This window comes from Saccoglossus kowalevskii, chromosome 13 (genome assembly GCF_978046115.1).
Source record: "Saccoglossus kowalevskii chromosome 13, keSacKowa6.1, whole genome shotgun sequence".
Lineage (NCBI taxonomy): Eukaryota > Metazoa > Hemichordata > Enteropneusta > Harrimaniidae > Saccoglossus > Saccoglossus kowalevskii.
Genome location: NC_140653.1, coordinates 18,176,859 through 18,197,034, shown reverse-complemented (window position 1 = coordinate 18,197,034; position 20,176 = coordinate 18,176,859). Strand labels below are relative to the sequence as shown.

The 20,176-nt window shown below is 33.6% G+C and overlaps 1 protein-coding gene across 2 annotated transcripts in view; it reads left to right on the top strand.

Annotated features, from left to right (window-relative positions):
• Positions 1–20,176, top strand: part of LOC102801881 (fibrillin-1-like) — a 79,203-nt gene that overhangs the window by 41,179 nt on the left and 17,848 nt on the right. For both annotated transcript variants that reach the window (XM_085507005.1, XM_085507004.1), the window contains exons 38-55: positions 202–330; positions 1,654–1,785; positions 4,579–4,743; positions 4,907–4,975; positions 5,476–5,601; positions 6,529–6,657; positions 7,299–7,427; positions 8,370–8,492; positions 9,348–9,473; positions 9,718–9,843; positions 10,677–10,802; positions 12,342–12,488; positions 12,822–13,016; positions 14,791–14,910; positions 15,818–15,940; positions 16,201–16,326; positions 17,105–17,233; positions 18,569–18,721. In XM_085507005.1, the coding sequence (XP_085363131.1) occupies positions 202–330; positions 1,654–1,785; positions 4,579–4,743; positions 4,907–4,975; positions 5,476–5,601; positions 6,529–6,657; positions 7,299–7,427; positions 8,370–8,492; positions 9,348–9,473; positions 9,718–9,843; positions 10,677–10,802; positions 12,342–12,488; positions 12,822–13,016; positions 14,791–14,910; positions 15,818–15,940; positions 16,201–16,326; positions 17,105–17,233; positions 18,569–18,721 (2,373 nt within the window). The remainder of the gene's footprint in view (positions 1–201; positions 331–1,653; positions 1,786–4,578; positions 4,744–4,906; positions 4,976–5,475; positions 5,602–6,528; positions 6,658–7,298; positions 7,428–8,369; positions 8,493–9,347; positions 9,474–9,717; positions 9,844–10,676; positions 10,803–12,341; positions 12,489–12,821; positions 13,017–14,790; positions 14,911–15,817; positions 15,941–16,200; positions 16,327–17,104; positions 17,234–18,568; positions 18,722–20,176) is intronic.

Below are 20,176 nucleotides of genomic sequence, written 5' to 3'. Positions count from 1 at the left end.
CCACCAGAGGGCTCTGTTGAAATGCTTTCTATTATTATGCATTTTATGTTTGTATGCGTCTTTAGAACTCGGCATGTGATCTGTAAATCCATCTATAAAAGTTAAATGGTGGATTTACATTAATTTGACTACTTTTTTTTGTACCTACCAATGTTGAATATTCATATGCTGAATTCTCAATCTCTGTTGCGTATATTTCAGATATAGACGAGTGTATAGAATTTGATGGTAATCTCTGCGTTGGTGGCACATGTAAGAATACATTCGGCAGTTTTACCTGTACGTGTCCCAAGGGTTTTACGCTTGACGCCATGGATACCACTTGCCTTGGTAAGTATATATACAAAGATTGAAGGTATGCTTGCAAGATAATTCTTGTTTATTGTAGGCGTGGTAGACTGGCAAAGTCGGGACTTCTTTTTTGTTTTACAAAAAAAATATAATTAATTGTCAATTTAGCCTCGCGAAAACTAGCGTGACTGCGGTAGAAATCCTGACTGAATGCGCGCATCTGCAGGCGTTAGAGTGAAAAACGGTGATTATGCTAATTAAAATATGTTGACTAGCATTGACAACAAATCAAAGCGCAGCTGTATACATCATCTCTTATCTATGTTAATGTACGGGACCTTTCACTTCTGAGATCCCGGCGATTTTGAAAGACTACTTATATACATTGGACATTTAAATCGACTTGTTTTCAGTAAACATGGATGAAAGTATCGCTGTTTCACTTAAAAAAAAGTTAAAGTATCCATCTCTGCAATCAAATCCAATCAACCTTTAAAAGGTTACACTTACTTTCACACACCCACTCATGAATAATCAATAACATCATGAATAATTAATATCTGTCAAATGCCCGCAGATGCATCCAGTTGGAATTTCTTTAGCGGTCAGGTTAGTTTTTGTTATCTACAAATTCTCTACAACAATTGTGCTTCTGTAATATTTACAGTTACAAGTGTTCACTGTCAGCATGGCACTTTACCTTCAAGTTAGGAGTAATCGCCAAGTCTGGAAACAAACGTAAGGTCTTGGAGACAGGAGACAATCACTCGATAATGGAAACAACTTTTGACAAACCAAAGACGTGCACTTTATGAAGATTGTGCTCATACAAAACAGCCCGACATTCATTTTTAGGGTGGTTTAAAAATAAATTCACCTTTGTTTTGTTTTGTTTTTTCTAAGGGGGACAAATAAGGTGAAAGTCTTAAAATTCTGAAATATTCTCTCAATATTTTAACTAAATTTGTTCACAACTGAACAAATTATTGAGAGATTTGTCAAAATTAAAGCACTTTAATGGGTACTAGTGAGGAGAATATATCCTGATTTGAAGACAATTTACTTTTGGGGAAAAATACCTTGCTGATTGGTGGTGACCTTAAGATGAAAGGGAAAAAAAATGTTTTTAGACTTGCTATTAAGAACTACTCTCTATTGTTGAGCGTGTTATATGAGAACCCTACATAGGGTTTCTTGGTGTGTTTTTTCCTGACCACTGATTTTTAATAATTAGATTAATTGAGCAAGATTGGTGTTGAGATATAAATTAGGTTAACAACATATACTGGTCATGAGAACAAAAACCTAGCACGGAATAAAAACTAATTTAAATTAATAATTTTGCCGTAATTTTTTTATCAGACATCAACGAGTGTGAGTTTGACCGTTATTTATGCGGTGCGGGTTCTTGTATCAATACTGTCGGCGATTACAACTGTATCTGTCCAGAAGGTCACATGATTATGGATATGTATGATGGTAAAAATTGCATGGGTAAGTTGTTTAACATTACATGGCTATAACTAATAATATGACTCTAACTCATTGTTATATGTAACAAACATCACAGAGTATAGTATGACTTTATCACCATTATTAACAAACATCACAGAGTATAGTATGACTTTATCACCATTATTAACAAACATCACAGAGTATAGTATGACTGTATCACCATTATTAACAAACATCACAGAGTATAGTATGACTGTATCACCATTATTAACAAACATCACAGTGTATAGTATGACTGTATCACCATTATTAACAAACATCACAGAGTATAGTATGACTTTATCACCATTATTAACAAACATCACAGAGTATAGTATGACTGTATCACCATTATTAACAAACATCACAGTGTATAGTATGACTGTATCACCATTATTAACAAACATCACAGAGTATAGTATGACTTTATCACCATTATTAACAAACATCACAGAGTATAGTATGACTTTATCACCATTATTAACAAACATCACAGAGTATAGTATGACTTTATCACCATTATTAACAAACATCACAGAGTATAGTATGACTTTATCACCATTATTAACAAACATCACAGAGTATAGTATGACTTTATCACCATTATTAACAAACATCACAGAGTATAGTATGACTGTATCACCATTATTAACAAACATCACAGTGTATAGTATGACTGTATCACCATTATTAACAAACATCACAGAGTATAGTATGACTTTATCACCATTATTAACAAACATCACAGAGTATAGTATGACTTTATCACTATTATTAACAAACATCACAGAGTATAGTATGACTTTATCACCATTATTAACAAACATCACAGAGTATAGTATGACTTTATCACCATTATTAACAAACATCACAGAGTATAGTATGACTTTATCACCATTATTAACAAACATCACAGAGTATAGTATGACTTTATCACCATTATTAACAAACATCACAGTGTATAGTATGACTGTATCGCCATTATTAACAAACATCACAGAGTATAGTATGACAGTATCACCATTATTAACAAACATCACAGAGTATAGTATGACTTTATCACCATTATTAACAAACATCACAGAGTATAGTATGACTTTATCACCATTATTAACAAACATCACAGAGTATAGTATGACTTTATCACCATTATTAACAAACATCACAGAGTATAGTACGACTTTATCACCATTATTAACAAACATCACAGAGTATAGTATGACTTTATCACCATTATTAACAAACATCACAGAGTATAGTATGACTTTATCACCATTATTAACAAACATCACAGAGTATAGTATGACTTTATCACCATTATTAACAAACATCACAGAGTATAGTATGACTTTATCACCATTATTAACAAACATCACAGAGTATAGTATGACTTTATCACCATTATTAACAAATATCACAGAGTATAGTATGACTTTATCACCATTATTGTTTGAATATTGTGTGTGCAATTATATTGTAATCTATAATAATAAATATTATATAATTTACAAAACATTCCTGTTTACATTAGAGACAGCTTAAATATGACTACATTTCTACAATCATTTCTTCATATGTCAGTGTACTGTGACTTGAGTGGGTCTCAATTCTTAGTTTTGAGAAATGTTCTTTTTGAAAATTTTAATTTTTATTCAAATGCCTGGTGTTTTTTTTTTTTAGTTTTTTAAAGAAACTTGACCTGTATGTTTGGATATTTTTTTAAACATAGTGGGATCTTGGTTGTGTTCAATGTGTTGTTTTTATATATTTCAAGATATTGGTGAAACATCACTTAAAATTTTCTTCTTGTGGTTACAAAAATTCAAACAATTTGTATCTGATAATATTTCAGTGGTATGATTTTATTCTCAGTGTTCCAAAAATTTATACCGATGATTTTTGAATGTTTTAACTCTGTCATTTTGCTAACAATGAAATTTGAGTGTAATTTATGTTGTATATCATCAGCTGATTGGACAGAATGACTGACATGACTCCACTTATTTGGGGGGAGGGGGTATTTAAAATATTATTACTGTTAAATACTTTGTTTTAGCTGGAATTAATTTTCACTGAAAAGACTATTTGGGTGTTTTGTATGGAATTTATTTTCACTGATTTTTGATGAGTTTTATTTTCACTGAATCATCCCTTCAGCGATAATAGCAAAAGTTAATTCCAAGTAAAAATAAAGTATTTTACAGTATTCTTGTTTTCTCGCAATAGGTTTCGATAGAACGTACTATCTTGCTGACTGTTACATTTTTGTTTGCTATGCAGAAGAAGATCATTTACCATGGCAACTGCTGCAGCCAGCATCTTGCAATGCAGTAATAATTCTGAACAAACCACCACAGATCCCTACCATGTTTGGTCTACCAGAAATATGACAAAATATGACATATTTCAATGATCTGGTAAACAATAAAATAAATTTTTGATTAACTGTTTGAGCGCCAAAGTCAACTTCAGACATCTGCATCCACAAAATAATTCCATTTATTGTCTGCTCTTTTTCACTTGACAAATTCAATGTTTTTGATCATAAACTAGAAGCAATGTCACATTTTGTCTGTTTGGTTCAAAATTAAGATTGAATTCAGTGAAAATTATAGAAACTGAACAAATTTACCCAAATTTGAGCAATAAGCCGAGTAAAATTAGTTAGCGTGCATTTTTAATGAAGACACACTTATAATTTACCACATATGGTATTTGTATTTTCTGATGTAAGACAGAAATAGACGACAATTTCAGATGTCATATTTATTAATTATGCTTGAATTCCTATAGATATGCGACATGGTACATGTTATACAAAGTTTGAGAATGCAACACAGTTTTCATCACAAGTCTGCGAAGGGCCATCCCAAGCAAGTCTTACAAAAAAATCATGTTGTTGTACGATTGGTCAAGCCTGGAACGAGCCTTGCGAAGGATGTCCACCACCATTCTCAAGTAAGATTATTTTGTCATATAATCATCAACAAGCAATAGAATAAAAACAATAACTACATTACTGTAACGGCAAAACATATAATAATAGCAAATAAATACAGCAAGTATAAATCTGCTTTGCTTTAATTATTATGATGTTAATTAATAATTATTTTGTGTTTAGTGAGTCTCAGACAGCTGTGTGGAGAAAATCCTGGGCATGTCATCGATCCAGGAACAGGTATCCCAGTTGGTGAGTAATTTATAACTAATGTTTACTGTATCAAATCACACTATATAGAGTGTTTCAAATTATGTCACTACGATCATTATGTTATGTAATTAATTATTCATGACGACATTTTATTTAAACGAATAAGTAAACAAAAACTAAAATAGCATTAATAACTGCCATTCTAATAATTTCTCTGGCTTTATTCAGATGATAAACTTCTTAGGAATCCACAATAACTAACTTTATAAAGTTACAGCAAATTAACGCAGTCAGGGTTGAAAATGTCTTTATCGCCTGCACACGTCATCATTTGATATGTTTCACACGACATTCTATTTTTAGTACAATCTTGTAATAGTTACCAACATTATTACAGACAACCAGCACGATCAAGGGCAAGGAATAATCTATGCACACAGACAATTGGTACAGTGATATGTAGATGTTTGTTTGACTCGTTGTAGCTGATATGCAACAGCGCCCTCTATGAATACAGTTACTGCATTTTTTATTTTCAGATGTAAACGAGTGTCAGGAGATATCCGGTCTTTGTCAAAATGGTTTATGCATCAATACCGATGGTAGTTTCCGCTGTGATTGTCTACCTGGATATCGATATAGCACTCTGACTTTAGTATGTGTTGGTCAGTATTCAGTTTTATTATCTATACTCAAATTTGGCTATATGCCAGACTGGTAGATTAACTTTCTTAAAAACATATTGTATGTACAAAGGGTGGGGAATTTTTTATTTGTGACTATAAATTTGGTTTGTAAAAACATAGTTCCTACATTTTTTCAGTCAAATGCAGTTTTATAGCTCCACTGTTGACTTTGTCGAGCGGAGATTATCATATGAGTGATTGTACATTGTCGTCCTTTTTTCATTTTTCGACTTCTTCTTGAAAACTACAATTCTTATTGCTTTGATACTTGGTGTATTTGTACCTTGGGTAGACCTCTCTTAGAGTTGTTCATTTTGTGATGATATCTTAAGTTCTCTAATTTTGATAAATATTTTGTCATTTTTGGTAAAAAGTGATATTTTTGACTTCTTGTTGAAAACCGCAAGTCTGATTGCTTTGATACTATATTGTTCATTTTCTAATGATATCTTCAGTTCTTTAATTGAAATATGCATTGCTAACAGTGGAGCTATTTCAGCTTGTTGTTTTTGACCAATGAGTTTGCATCCTTTCCACCCAGCAGATCATCTTTTGCACACCTGACTTTTGAGAAATCACACATCTAGAAAAATTAATTTATTCATAGACTATAGTGTCCATGTTTTCTTTAATTAGATGGTATATTAAAATTTAATATACCATCTGTCTCTGGGCATATCTCATAGTTAGTAAGTCTGTCCAGCATTAGGGAGATGGCGATTCAATTCACAGGCTGCATCAAAGCGTTTAGTGTTCAATTAAAGTTCAGTGTTGACCCCTTCACTTTATTTGTTACAATCTGGCTCCTCTTTGTGCGACAACTTGAACAGCACCTCCCCTCTCTACCTCCCCCCCCCCCTAGCATTATAATAACACCTACATGTTGGTTTGATTGGTTCTTTCTAGATATTGATGAGTGTGCTGAAGGAATGGCTAGATGTTTTACTAATGCCAGGTGTGTCAACACACCTGGTAATTATCGATGCGAATGTCCAAATGGCTACCGCTTGGCTGCAAATAAACGTACCTGTGTTGGTGAGTTTTACAATTTACCAACTATACTGCTATATTTTTGCTATTTTGAACATCCATTTATTATTGTACTAAGCTAATTCTAGGTGCTGAATAGAACTACTGAGCTACTAAATATGTCATTGCATTAAAACCACCTGCAGATTTATTTGATGGAGTTTCTAATTATATGGTAAATTTGGTATGCTAATAAAGTACGTGGCTAGTTTGATTGCAAGTTTCATTGGACGCTAGTTTTGCTTATCCCCTATTGTACATGTAGGTAACCTAAATCTGCATGGTCCTGGTTATATTGTGTTCATCTGATATACCAGTAAGATTGTGGATTCATTTCGCTCTGCAGTATACTGGTAATACGCAAACCATGCCAATGGTTTAGATTTGGGAGAATGCTGTCCTATTTGATGGATGGAAACGGTTACAACTGTTATTCTCATGTGTTACTTTCGGCAGTGAATATTAAATAATCAAAACATCCTCATCACTAAAAGTAACAGGTTTACTGCATGATGATTGGCTTCTTATAAGAGCCAATAAAAAGCTTTCCAATCTGTAATTAGGATCAGGATAATTGAATATATTAATTAATTAACAAACATGTTGCAGGATATTATATATCAATAACATTTTTCTTTTTAATTCAGACATTGACGAGTGTATGGATAATGCCGGTGTGTGCGGTAATGGTAACTGTTTCAATCTGATGGGTGATTATACATGTATCTGTAATAATGGATTTACGGTTACCCAGAATGCACCAATTACATGTGAAGGTAAGTCTCAAGGATCTTTCATCTGAGCGTAAAATAATTCACTTGGTCTCCATTGGTAATGGCGAGAGTCTTGTTAGATGGCAGTCGTGCAACGTGTGTTTAAGTTTTATGTAAACAAGCAATTTATTTGACATGTTGCTGTGGGACCCCTAGCTTAAAATTGATCAAACATTTAGCTTCGCAATAACCACCACTTTTTAAAATTAGGAAATGCCTTATCGCAATATACCAATTGTGGGTGTAAAAGAAAATAAATCATTGTCATTATAATAAATATTATTTTGTTAATAACTTTACAGTCTTAAATAGTCTGTATCACTGATAAAATTCATGTTTCAAAATGTCCTTTTTTAATAGCATTATTTTCTGATAATCATTGCTATGCATGTTTAAGTATTAAATATCAGGTTAATTTGTAAAAAAGTACATTAAATATACAAAAAATAATGTCTCATTTACGAAAATAGTTTATAAAATTGAGAAGATATAGCACTGTAAACTGTTAAAATTTTGTTGCTAGGCAGCTGTTGTGATTTGCATATTTTATCAAGAAAGTCCCTGACTCCTGAAAAACTGAGCGATTTATGAAAATTATTATTTTAGCCTTTTCACCACCAGAATTTCTTGTCAAAATCGTTCTGCACTTGTTTCTTACATTTTTCAATATTTCTGAAAATGAACCCTAATTTTCAGGCCAACTGGCAAAATTTGAGTCAATTTTCAGTTTTTACTTAAAAAAATTTTTTTTTTGTCCCAATCTTTTGAAGGGAAGTGCAGACTATAAATGTGACTATTTCGTGAATTTGTGATGAAAAGATGGAACTAATGGAGAAATGATTAAGTGGTATGCAGTAATGTATATGTACATTTATGATGTTTAGTGTTTGTAGATGATATAGTATAAGTCAGTATGATTCAATTCTTACATTTTATCATCTCTAGATGTGAATGAGTGTGAGGGAACATCACCTCAATGTGCAAACGGAAGATGTGAGAACTCAATTGGATCCTTTAAATGTACCTGCTTTGAAGGATATAGACTAACAGCAAACAATGACTGTGAAGGTATGTTTTATATTGCTCATTCTTAAAATACAATTTTTTTTCAAAGGTGCTCGCTGGGAATTATCTTTAGCAGTGTTTGGCATATCAAAAGTTATTTTTTTTTTTTAAAGTGCCTCATTCATTCAAGGATTTTGTAAACAAAGCAGTGTTTAATAATAATTAGCTAATCATATTACTGATTTCCGTCTCTGTTGTTCATGTCAACTGTTTACATTTTGACCTATTTTTGGAAACCGCAAGTCTGATTGCTTTGATACTTGGTGTAAACCTCTCCTAGATTTCATGATGATATTTTCAATTCTCTAATTTTGTCTTATATTTTAGGTAAAAAGTGATATAAGTCTATTTGCTTCGATATTATCCATATAGGTACCTCAGGTGGACCTTTCTCAGATTTGTTCATTTTGTGATGATATCTTCAATTTTTTAATTGAAATGTGCAACGCTAACAGCAGACCTGTCTCAGCCCAGAGGCTGCTTGTTTTGGGACCATATTGCTTTTTATATGGTATTGTACATGTGATCAAAACTCACGAAAATGACTTTCACTGTGAACTTAACTGAGTCATTCATTTCTGTACTAGAGAAGTAATGAATACACAAAATTATAAGTGATTTGAATGCAGGCACTCACTTTGAAACTATTTATAACCTCTAATGATGACAGGCAAATCTAGAACATGTTCATTCACGTAGTTTGCTGATGTGTACATTTATTCCCATTAATCCTTCTTCACTGCCTCAAAATACCAAAATAGTATATCACTTGAATATGTCCCGTTTGTTATGTTACAAGTCTTGCATTATTAATTTCTTTCCTTTTGATATCATGTTTATTTTATATTTTATCTCTAGATATAAACGAGTGTCGAGAATTGCGTGATGTTTGCCAGTACGGACAGTGTTCGAATATCATCGGTGGTTTCACTTGTCAGTGTCTACCGGGATACAAGCTCACACAAGATGAAAGAAATTGTGAAGGTATGCAATTATAAGTATAACGATTCATATTTGAACTTGAACAACAATACTATGTGAAATCAATGTGTCTACACTGTATACTTTGATGAGTATAAGTGCTAAATTTACACCCTTGAGTTTTGCCTATAATTGTCTCGGTGGTGGAATAAGTTTGGTCATTGAGGAACCTTTTTTTTCTGGAGACGACGTCCAGTTGCCATACGTTACCCACAACTATAATTCATTTATTTATTTTTTTCACAAGACCGTAATGAATGTGAAGAGGATCCTGATATTTGCGGTATTGGCACCTGTGAAAATGAATTTGGTTCATATGCCTGTAGTTGTCCCAGCGGTTACAAACTAACATCGTCTAGAACAGATTGTGAAGGTAGGTACATGTATAATAATTGAACAGCACTAAAGTTATATTAATAGTTAGAACATTTGCTCTACATCTTTGGAGAACAATCTGCGCCTGTAGGCGCAGATACGCAACTAGGAAACAAGTCATAAAGTTGATAATAACTCCTTAGTCAATAGATCAACTCAATAGTTGATGTTCAGTACTAGTATATCCCACTTAGGCTAACTGATATACCAGAAACTTTGCAAGAACTAGTGAGTTCAACAACTACGGTAAGTAAAGAATGCCTTTATCAGGCTTTATAGCGCTGAAAACTAGGTTGGCTACAAAGTGATTACATATTCAGAAGGGGAAACTTACAAGGACATTGATTGGTTAATATTCATTCATGTTTGAAGTTGTGATGTCATACAAAGTATATAAGCACTGTAGAATCTGAAATTTGTAACATGTTGAAGTGCTACATATGTACTACATGTATACTACACATTTTAGTAGTAGTAGATCATTGCTTACTCCAATTGCACCAAAGTGTTTGGTTTTAGTGACAGGCATTCTATGATGGGAACAAGAAATGTTTGTGTCAATTCATGTGTATGTCATTAATGGGTTGTATATGTCTGACCCAAGTGGATTCGAAGGAGAATATGTTCCTTTCACTATATTTGCCAAGCAGTGCAGGAGAACTGATGTCTGCTTCCTCTAACTGGTATATGTAACCCACAACTTAATTCTAATTTTGCAATGAAAATACAATCGTACAGACTGAACTGCTGTGTACAACTGTAGATACATACCGGTACATGTACATATCAGATACATCACACCCAAAAAAAATTATCCTTTTCTATTTTTAGATATTAATGAATGTGATGTTGATCCAAATACCTGCATAGATGGTGCATGTGTGAACACTGAAGGTAGTTATACTTGTTCCTGTCCTGTGGGTTATATGTTGACAGCAGATGGAAGAATATGTAAAGGTAGGCAGCTTTTTTTCTGCTTTTAATATATCATGTAGTTGCTTGTGCTATATTTCCCAGGATAATTATAGTGATAGTATTTTTTTTTTAAACCTAATAACTTCTTAGCTCTGATATTCCCTTGTAATTAGTACCGTAAAATCTGTATCAGAAACTGGTCGCATCCCTAAGTCACTCCATTCTTTTTGAATAATTTAGAACCAAAAATTCACTATTTCTCTAATAGAAGATTCTCTAATAGAAGCTGCATCTCCTCTGTTTATTGTGTTATTTTAATAGAAGTCGTCTCATCCACAGATATCACAGTACTTTATTAGTCCCCGTTAGGACTAAGTCCGAAAACAGGACTTATAATTCAGTCTCCGTCTGTTCGTGTGTTCGTGCGTCCGTTCGGAGTCATATTTCAGAATCCTTTGGGCAAATTCCGTTCATTCTTTGCATGTGCCTAGTACTTAATGTGGGACATATGCACATGCAGTGGTTTAGCGATTTGATTCAAAATGGCCAACTGGCAGCCATCTTGTTTTTTGAAAATGTCGTATTTTTGGACATGCTTTGTCAGTTTTCATTCAAATTTGGTACATAGATTATACATGTTAGGATACATGTCCTCCGAGCGTTCGTGCATCTTTCCGCCCGTCTGTGCGTGCGTCCGTCCGGAGTCATATTTTAGAATCCTTTGGATCGATTCTGTTCATTCTTTGCATGTGCCTATTACTTTATGTGGGACATATGCACATGCAGTGGCTTTAGCGATTCGATTCAAAATGGTCGACTGGCAGCCATCTTGTTTTTTGAAAATGTTGTATTTTGGACATGCTTCGTTAATTTTCATTCAAACTTGGTACATAGATTATACATGTTAGAATACATGTTCATGACAATTTTTTTCGCAATTGGATAAAAGATCGCCGACTGGTAGGCATCTTGTTTGTTTTTTTAAATGTGGTATCTTGGACATGCTTTGTCAGTTTTCATTCAAATTTGGCACACACTTTATATATGTTAGAATGCATGTCCATGACAATTTGTTTCACAATCGGATCAAGGATGGCCGATTGCCAGCCATCTGACTTTTTGGCCTTACTACTATATTTCCAAGATTTATGGATACATGTCAATTCAATTTGCAATTTGATCAAATATGGCCGACAGGCGGTCATGTTGTTTGTTTAAAATGTGATAATTTGGACATGCTTTCACTTGTGATCTATGTTTTTCTTTGCTATGTCTTAAACCGGAGGGGTTAGGACGCAACACGTATTCGAATTTGATCTGTTGTATACGCCACTTGGGACTCAAGTTTCAAGGACACGCTCACGACAACCCCTCCACTTTAATATGACAAGCACAAAGAAAACTTTCAAAAATTTAACGGGGACTGTGTCATTTTCAATGACTTGTTCAAAACTGCTTCTGACAGCATCAAGATTTATAATAACAGCATTTTTTTTTATACCTCACTTCTTTGATTTGATAACTTATTTTTAAAAAAAGGGTGTATGTTTTAACATTTATTAATATTTTTGTTCTGTTAAGATATGCGAACATTTCCCTGTTACAACAATTTTGATCAGGGGGTGTGTGTCGATGAAAGAGAAGGTATATCAACTAGAGCTGAATGTTGCTGCAGTCGTGGTGCTGGCTGGGGACAACCATGTGGAATCTGTCCAAATCCTGGCCACGGTAAGTAGATCACATGATACACTAGAATTATTTCGTCAAATTTATTTGTTGCATGGGCATGATTTCTCGAACAAGGCTTCAAGATGTATAACAGTGACAATTTTTACCATTGTCATTATTCTTTTTTTTTTTGACATTCATAATTTCTGTTCTCGTATATTAACTGTTTGGTCACCTTTCATAAAATAAATCTGCTTAACATCTGGTCCAAAATTACCAAATTGAAAGTAATGTTAGAAAAAGAAAACAAAAATGTTAGTATTAACAAAAATATAGCAGTACTAATTTATGACATTCAAAAGTTTTTAACAGTATTGCTATGTGTCTTTATAGATGACTTTTTGGTGCTGTGTCCAGATGGATTTGGCCGAGCACCCCTTGGGGACCCAGACAGAATGGAAGACATCAATGAATGCAAATTATTCCCGCAGATGTGTGGGAACGGATATTGTATAAATACGGATGGATCCTTCCGGTGTGAATGTCCAGCTGGTTTTATCTTGGACAATAGTGGGACTTATTGTGTTGGTAAAAAAAACTTTATATTCTTCTTTGTAAATCAGCCTGAATTCGTACTCTGAGACACAAATTAGTCCCTCTGCAATCAAAGTCTGAAAACTGGGACTTATAGATTGACTTCCGAGTGTGTATGCACCCGTCAGTCCATATCCAGTCATATCTCACACATTCTTGGACTTCTTGGAGTTCAAACTTCACACACACATGCATTTGTTTAATAATCCAATTCAAGATAGCCGAAAGGTAGGCCAAAAATGCATCAAAATCACACATTTTCACCATTCTGGAACTGAATATTCTGATCAGACTTGATACATGTTATTTTGGATTCAAAATGGCCGACTGGTGGCCAATTTATTTTTAAAATGTTGTTCCTGATCAACATATTCAACATGCCTGAGACCAATCAACTTCAAACTTCCCCATACATCAGACATCTTATCAGGCAAACACACAATGTATTTTTGTCACCATGAAATCCAAAAGGACTGACTAGCTGTCATTTTGTTTATTAATGAATGCAGTTTCAGGGAGCCCTATAAAATTTAAACTTCATACATACAACACACATTACGTAATATATATATCTTGCATCTGTAATACATACAGAGACTATGTCATTGACAATGACTTGTTGGAAGTTTGTTAAGACCTATCACATGAAAAAATTTGAATGAATGAAGATGCTTGTCAATGAATAGACCTAACCTTATTTACATATGGTCGTACTCGCATTTAGAGTGTCCACTGTTTCAAATATCATGGCTACATATATACAGTGTATTAAATATAAATAGTCTTTATTGAAGTCGTATCCTGAAAATGGACATAGATCTAAGTACAATAAAGCATGGTTGTCATTCCATGTCAGAAACATGATACACTAGAAGATACACTAGTATAAAAAAACTAAACTAAACACAACTAAAACAACAAACTTGCTCGAAAGTGGGTTAGAAATGCAAATTAACTAAGTAAATGTTAGGATTACTTATTTAGATATCTGTGAGACAGCTGTTTTTTTTTTAATTTGCTTTCTCTTATGTTGAAACATTTGTATATATATTTTGCTAGACATTTTAGCATGACAGTATTCTTTGTGCCTAGTATGTTAATAAAGCTTGCATCAGTGTTGCCCTCAGAACATTGTCTAATTGTGTTGAGAAGGATTTGTCTTTCACGTTTGTATAACTGACATTTTAACAGAAAGTGCTATTCATCTTCAATATCATTTGTATTGCATACAGGACAGCTTCTTTCGGTAATGTAAATTTTATGGTATCTATAGAGGTCAGGGAAACAATCTGTGGTCACTGGTTGCATGAGACTCATGATCGGTAGTCCCAAGTTGAAATCCTAGCTTAGGCTGAACATCAAAAGGGTCGACCCCTACCCTGGGTGAGATTCACTCACTAATGAATGCGATTTTGGGGGAGCCTTTGTAAAGGTCCGCAGGTGCTTGTGTTCGACCGATCCTGGTTGACTGCAGGATAGCGCATTAAAATTGCCATTTGACAGGGAGATGGCCGCACAGCCCTGTCATGTAGTTCCCAAATATGAATATGAATATGACTTCTGTGGCAAAAATGCACTATGTGTCAGCACTAGCACTTGTAATTTGCACTTAAAAAAAGTCAGGAGAGACAACAGTGACATTCTATATCCAGAACTGTCGCCGGGCACAAAAACATTTAAAAAACAAACAAAAACAATATGCATTATTATGTTTTTGTTTTTTTATCACTTTTTTTGAAATAATTAACTTGCATGTTTTATTTTTCAGATGAAGATGAGTGTGCTAGTGGGGATGTGTGTGGTAATGGTAGATGTATTAATGCTGAAGGTGGATTTGAGTGTGAATGCCATGAAGGTTATGAGACAGGTCTCGATAACACATGCCAAGGTAATTATGTCTGTATAAGTTATTTATTTTTTCTAGTAAGGCCAGACTATTATTATCCCTTGTTTTGCTAACCCGCCGAATGAACAGGAGCCGAAAATGAAATAAAAATAAAATTTTATTTCAGCATAATTTCCTGCGCCCGCCAACTTGTAAGTGCAAAAAATTTCTAAAAAAAAACTTATTTTTATCTTTGTTTTTTTTTTTGTCCGCCGCATAACAAACCCAAGTTGCATTTTCGTGGGAGTATCATGATCAAAGTACCGAAGTCTCGCGCAGATGAGAAACAAGGTTATACATGGAATAAAATTTTATTTCATTTCTTCCCTCCGATCAATGATCTCACTTACAATTCTTTGAGAATCACACAAATCTAATAGAAAAAAAGAATTCCTCCTCAAAAAAATTGCCTTATAAGAACTTGAGAAACAAGGAATAAAAAAGTCTGGCCTAATGTAAGATCTGCTTGCTTTAACATTGTTAGTTTGTCTGTTCAGATTGATTTTGAGAAACATACTTTAAATTTAATTGTGTTAACAAGATTGTTATAATAATAATGAATGGACATTGAGGCCTCAGAGTGTTTTGTTACTGTATACTATATATCCGACTGTTCTGCTTTGACATTCAGAGTACTATTGGAATTCATTGCTTTTTTATAAGCTTTAGGTCAGTTGAGGATAGTTAGTACTGTATTGCATAAATGGCAGGTGTTTCTATGGGCAAAAATGTGATAATCCTGTCTACAGAAAACGCAATAATTATTGTTGTTATACATGCACTTTAGAGAGATAGAATGCTTACCAAATCCTGCCAAGGAGATTAGAGATGTTTGAAAGCTGTTTACGAGAATTTTCAAAATGTTGGAAATGGAAAAGTAAGAGATTGTTCATTTGTTTTGTTTTTCTAGATATTGACGAGTGTGAAGAACTTCCTGATGAATGTGCATTTCGTTGTGCCAATACTGATGGGTCTTATGGTTGTACTTGTCCTAGAGGTTATACACTACGACCAGATGGAAAAATGTGCCAAGGTTAGGACCATACTTGTATATTATATTATATTATACAAGAGAGACTGAATTGTCCCACTCCAAGATAATCTTTAAAAAGAAGTTTACATTGTATATTGTGTACCATAATCAATAAACCGAACACATGTATGTATAATCTGAATAATATATATTATCTAGAATTTGTTTCTTATCTACCACAGCTGACTATTATTAGCTAATATTCATAACAAAACTTTTCATTTAACCCTTCATTTATAATTAATTTTTTTTTTCCAAAGATCTAGATGAATGTGCTATTGGAGATCATGGTTGTAAGTATCAGTGTAAGAATTTGATCGGTACCTTTATGTGTATCTGTCCTGATGGAATGCAGCCACTTAGTAGTAATACTGACATCTGTATTGGTAAGTTTAAAATTTTTTTAAAGAATTTCATTCAAACTCAATACTGAGGCTAGACATAATGATTTATACATGTATGTATATCAATCATTTTTTGCTTTTGATTGAAATTGAAAAAACAAAAAAATACGGGTCTGAATGCTGTTCCAGAATCATATGTCTCTGACATGCCTTGACTGATTGTAATCATGCTTTACAATTATATTGTACATCATGGTATACTTATCATGCATTTGTTTCAAGTCCTTATTTAAAAAGGCTGACACACTTCAGTGTTGTTATTGGTTTTTCCCAGAGTCTGAATAAAGATGGCCGACTACAGGCTATTTACTGTAAGGTATTTTATTTTCACTTGGAATTCATTTTTGCTATTTTTGCTGAAAGGGTAAATCAGTGAAAATAAAATCCAGTGAAAATGCTCGTTTTCCTTTGTTTTTCATGCAACTCATTAAAATTCAGTGAAAATAAATGTTATACAAAACAGTCATAACGTCTTTTCAATGAAAATAAATTCAAGCTAAAATAAATTATTTTACAGTTGTAGTTTTTTCTCTAGAAAACAATGAAATTATGTTGAAACAGACACTAATCATGAATGTACATTTTAATCTAATTTTATTTTATTCTGTTTAAAATTCTCCTACTATATTTGTAGTCACTGTTGTGGTCCTAAAATTGTTAAATCCTATACTAGAATGTTTCGATTCGCAACTAATTCTCATAGATGACTTAATTTCAAAATGTAAAAGGTACATTTACAATAATTTGTTTTACTTTACAGATGTAAATGAATGTGAGACACAGCCTGGAATATGTGGTCCTAATGGACACTGTGTAAATGTCAGAGGTGGATATCGTTGTGATTGTGATATCGGTTATGAAGGTGACATCACTGGAAAGAAATGCCTTGGTAACATTTCACAATTGTCTATATATTTTTCTCCCTACTGTATGTTTCACTTGTAAGATACATCATTTAAAATAAATAGAAGTTTGATTAGAAACATAGGCACTAAATACTATTTGCTTTATCAGAAGCATGCATAAACCAGAAATGGCATTTTATACTGAATCATCAAAATATGATGTATTTTGACAATATATTGATTTACATATATGCATACGCTTAGAAGCACATCCCCAATGGAAGCACACATAAACCCAAAATTACATTTATTGTACGCTATTTCATTAACTTTTAACATATTTTGACCATTATCAGTCATTTAAGTAAGTGTATGCTATTAATTAAAGTGCGGTGGTCGTCACGCAGCGCATGTTCAAATTTCATGTAAATAAACAATGTATTTTACACGTGTTGTATACGTCACTATGAGTCCCATATGGAACAGGAAGTGGCACTATGACAGCCGCTCTTTAAGCAAAGGTTTTATTATATAAGGATATGCATGCATTTACTTTGATATGTACACATTATGCATTGGAGATCTCACAAGATTCCACAAGTTCCATGCATATGTTAAATAAGCTATGTTAAGTTTAATTAATTATGTTAATCAACAGCATTGTAGAATGCTGTTTGAGACTTGAAAATGTTTGGTTACAAGGAATTAAATGAGTGAGAAAATCGCTGTTTTTAAAAAAGGAGAAATACATGATACATACTTCGCGAATAACAAGGATACAAGCAAAAACATCCCAATATGAATAAATTCTAACCAGTTCTATCACAGAATAACTCATTTGCATTTTTAGTATTTCTAGAAGTGTAGTTAGTTTGTTACCATCTCGCAATACTAACATTTTTTATTCATATCATACCAGTTGCATGCCCTTAGCTTGTAAATCCTTGGTAATATACATTTGCTTCATTATAATTATACCCTGAGATGTATACTGTATTTGCAATATTAGTAGCACTAGTGCATACATAAATTACAAAGGTGGTCAAAATAAGTAATATTTTAATAGTTTTATGGACAAGTATAATTACCTTTTTAATTGTATGCCCTTGTATTGGAGATGTGCTTCTAATAGAGCAAATGTGATATTATCGGTAGTTTTGTCTTCACATACAATACGTGCAGTGTTGATGATTATAGTGTTTCTCTTAGTAGACGTCATAATCAATTTCATCATGCCTTGATCGGATCATTGGTCGCTTTCTTTCAAATTGGTATATTAGTTTTACAGTATTCAAGATGCTTACAATGCCTTGATTTAGTGAGATTTGTACTTGACTGTCATTGTATTTTAATGTAACTATTGTGTTTGTTTTTCTCAGATAATAGAGATGGAATCTGCTTCTACTCTGTCAACAACGGTATGTGTCAGACATCAGTTAGTGCTGTTAGGTCAATGACCAAGACTCGGTGCTGCTGTGCTCTTGGTGTAGCATGGGGTCCTGACTGTGAGACATGTCCTCGAAGGGGCTCAGGTATACACTTTAAATATTAATTTTAACAAATCTGCATTTGTGATAACTAGGATACTTGTTGTTTGTCTGGGGGTGAGAGACTTCTTATAATTTGCTGGACTGCTTGATTTGTCTCCTGTGTGAAAAGCATGACATGGTCATCTTTCCAGTGACCCTACTTAGTCTAGTAGCTAATTTGGAAAGGGGCCCTAGATAATGAGTTTGTGGTCAATTTTATTTTGACCAGTGGACATGAAAGTACACTTCTTATCCTAATTATTAGTCCCCGTTCAGGCGCAGCCTGAAAAGGGGACTTTATAATTCAGGTTTTGTCCGTTTTCCGTCTCCAACATTTTCTCAGAAATTCTACAGCAGATATCAGTGAAACTTGGCAGGTTGATGAACATGTCCCCTCCGAGTATGCACGTAATTTTTTTTCCAGATCTGAAAATCCCAAGTGGGTCTTTTTCACGATTTTCATCAAACAATACCTCTCCCGGCAACATTGACAGAATGTCTGCGCATGCTCAAAATAAATTAATTACTGTGAAATACTTTATTTTCGCTTGCAAAATTTTTTTGCTATTTTCGCTGAAGGAATGTTTCAGTAAAAATAAAATCCAGCGAATATACCTTTTTTCCTATATTTTACAGTCAACTTGTCAAAAATCAATGAAAATAAATTCAATACAAAACACCCAGAAAAAGTCTTTTCAGCGAATGAGAATTCCAGCTGAAATAAAATATTTTACAGTAGTGACAGTAGATTAGAACTGTGAGTAACGCTGCTGTTATTACAGCACGTGAATTCTCCATTGTGTGCAATTTATTATCGTACTGTTTATACATGTATTCTATTCGGCTCAGTGGTCTCATTCACTAGTTACTAGAAGAACTAGTAACCTTATTTGATTTCAAAAACTTCAAGAAGGCGGCATAAGAGACGTGTTTGCAAAGGTAAGTTTTCCAGTTTATTTGGGTACGATGATTGGTGTACATTCCGTGACGTACAGACGGACGTGAATATTATGATGATTGCCAGCTTTATATTCTTGTGAAAAACCAAAAAAAAAAAGCAAACAATTGTCTCTAATCTACGAAAATAGTTTGAATTGTATACCCTGTCAAATTATTGTACACAAACGATTAATTCACGAGGACATAGTTTTCAAGTACCGGTAAATCGTTTTCCGGACTTTTGCTTGTGTAGCGATTTCCGAAATATTCACAACTCGGGGGGGGGGAAAGAATTTCCCTGTGTCGATCAATTTATTCATTATCTAATAGCAGGTTGCCAATGATTATATTCGTATTTTTTATGTTGTGAGCATTGAACTGTTAGTTGCAATGAAGATTTTGTCGATCTTGTGCGATTCAACATGGCGGATGTACAGTGACAACACGTGTATGGACGGTCGGTCGAGCAGTCTGCAACGGACCACAGTCTCTGTGGAGGGACTGTGAACGGACCATGAA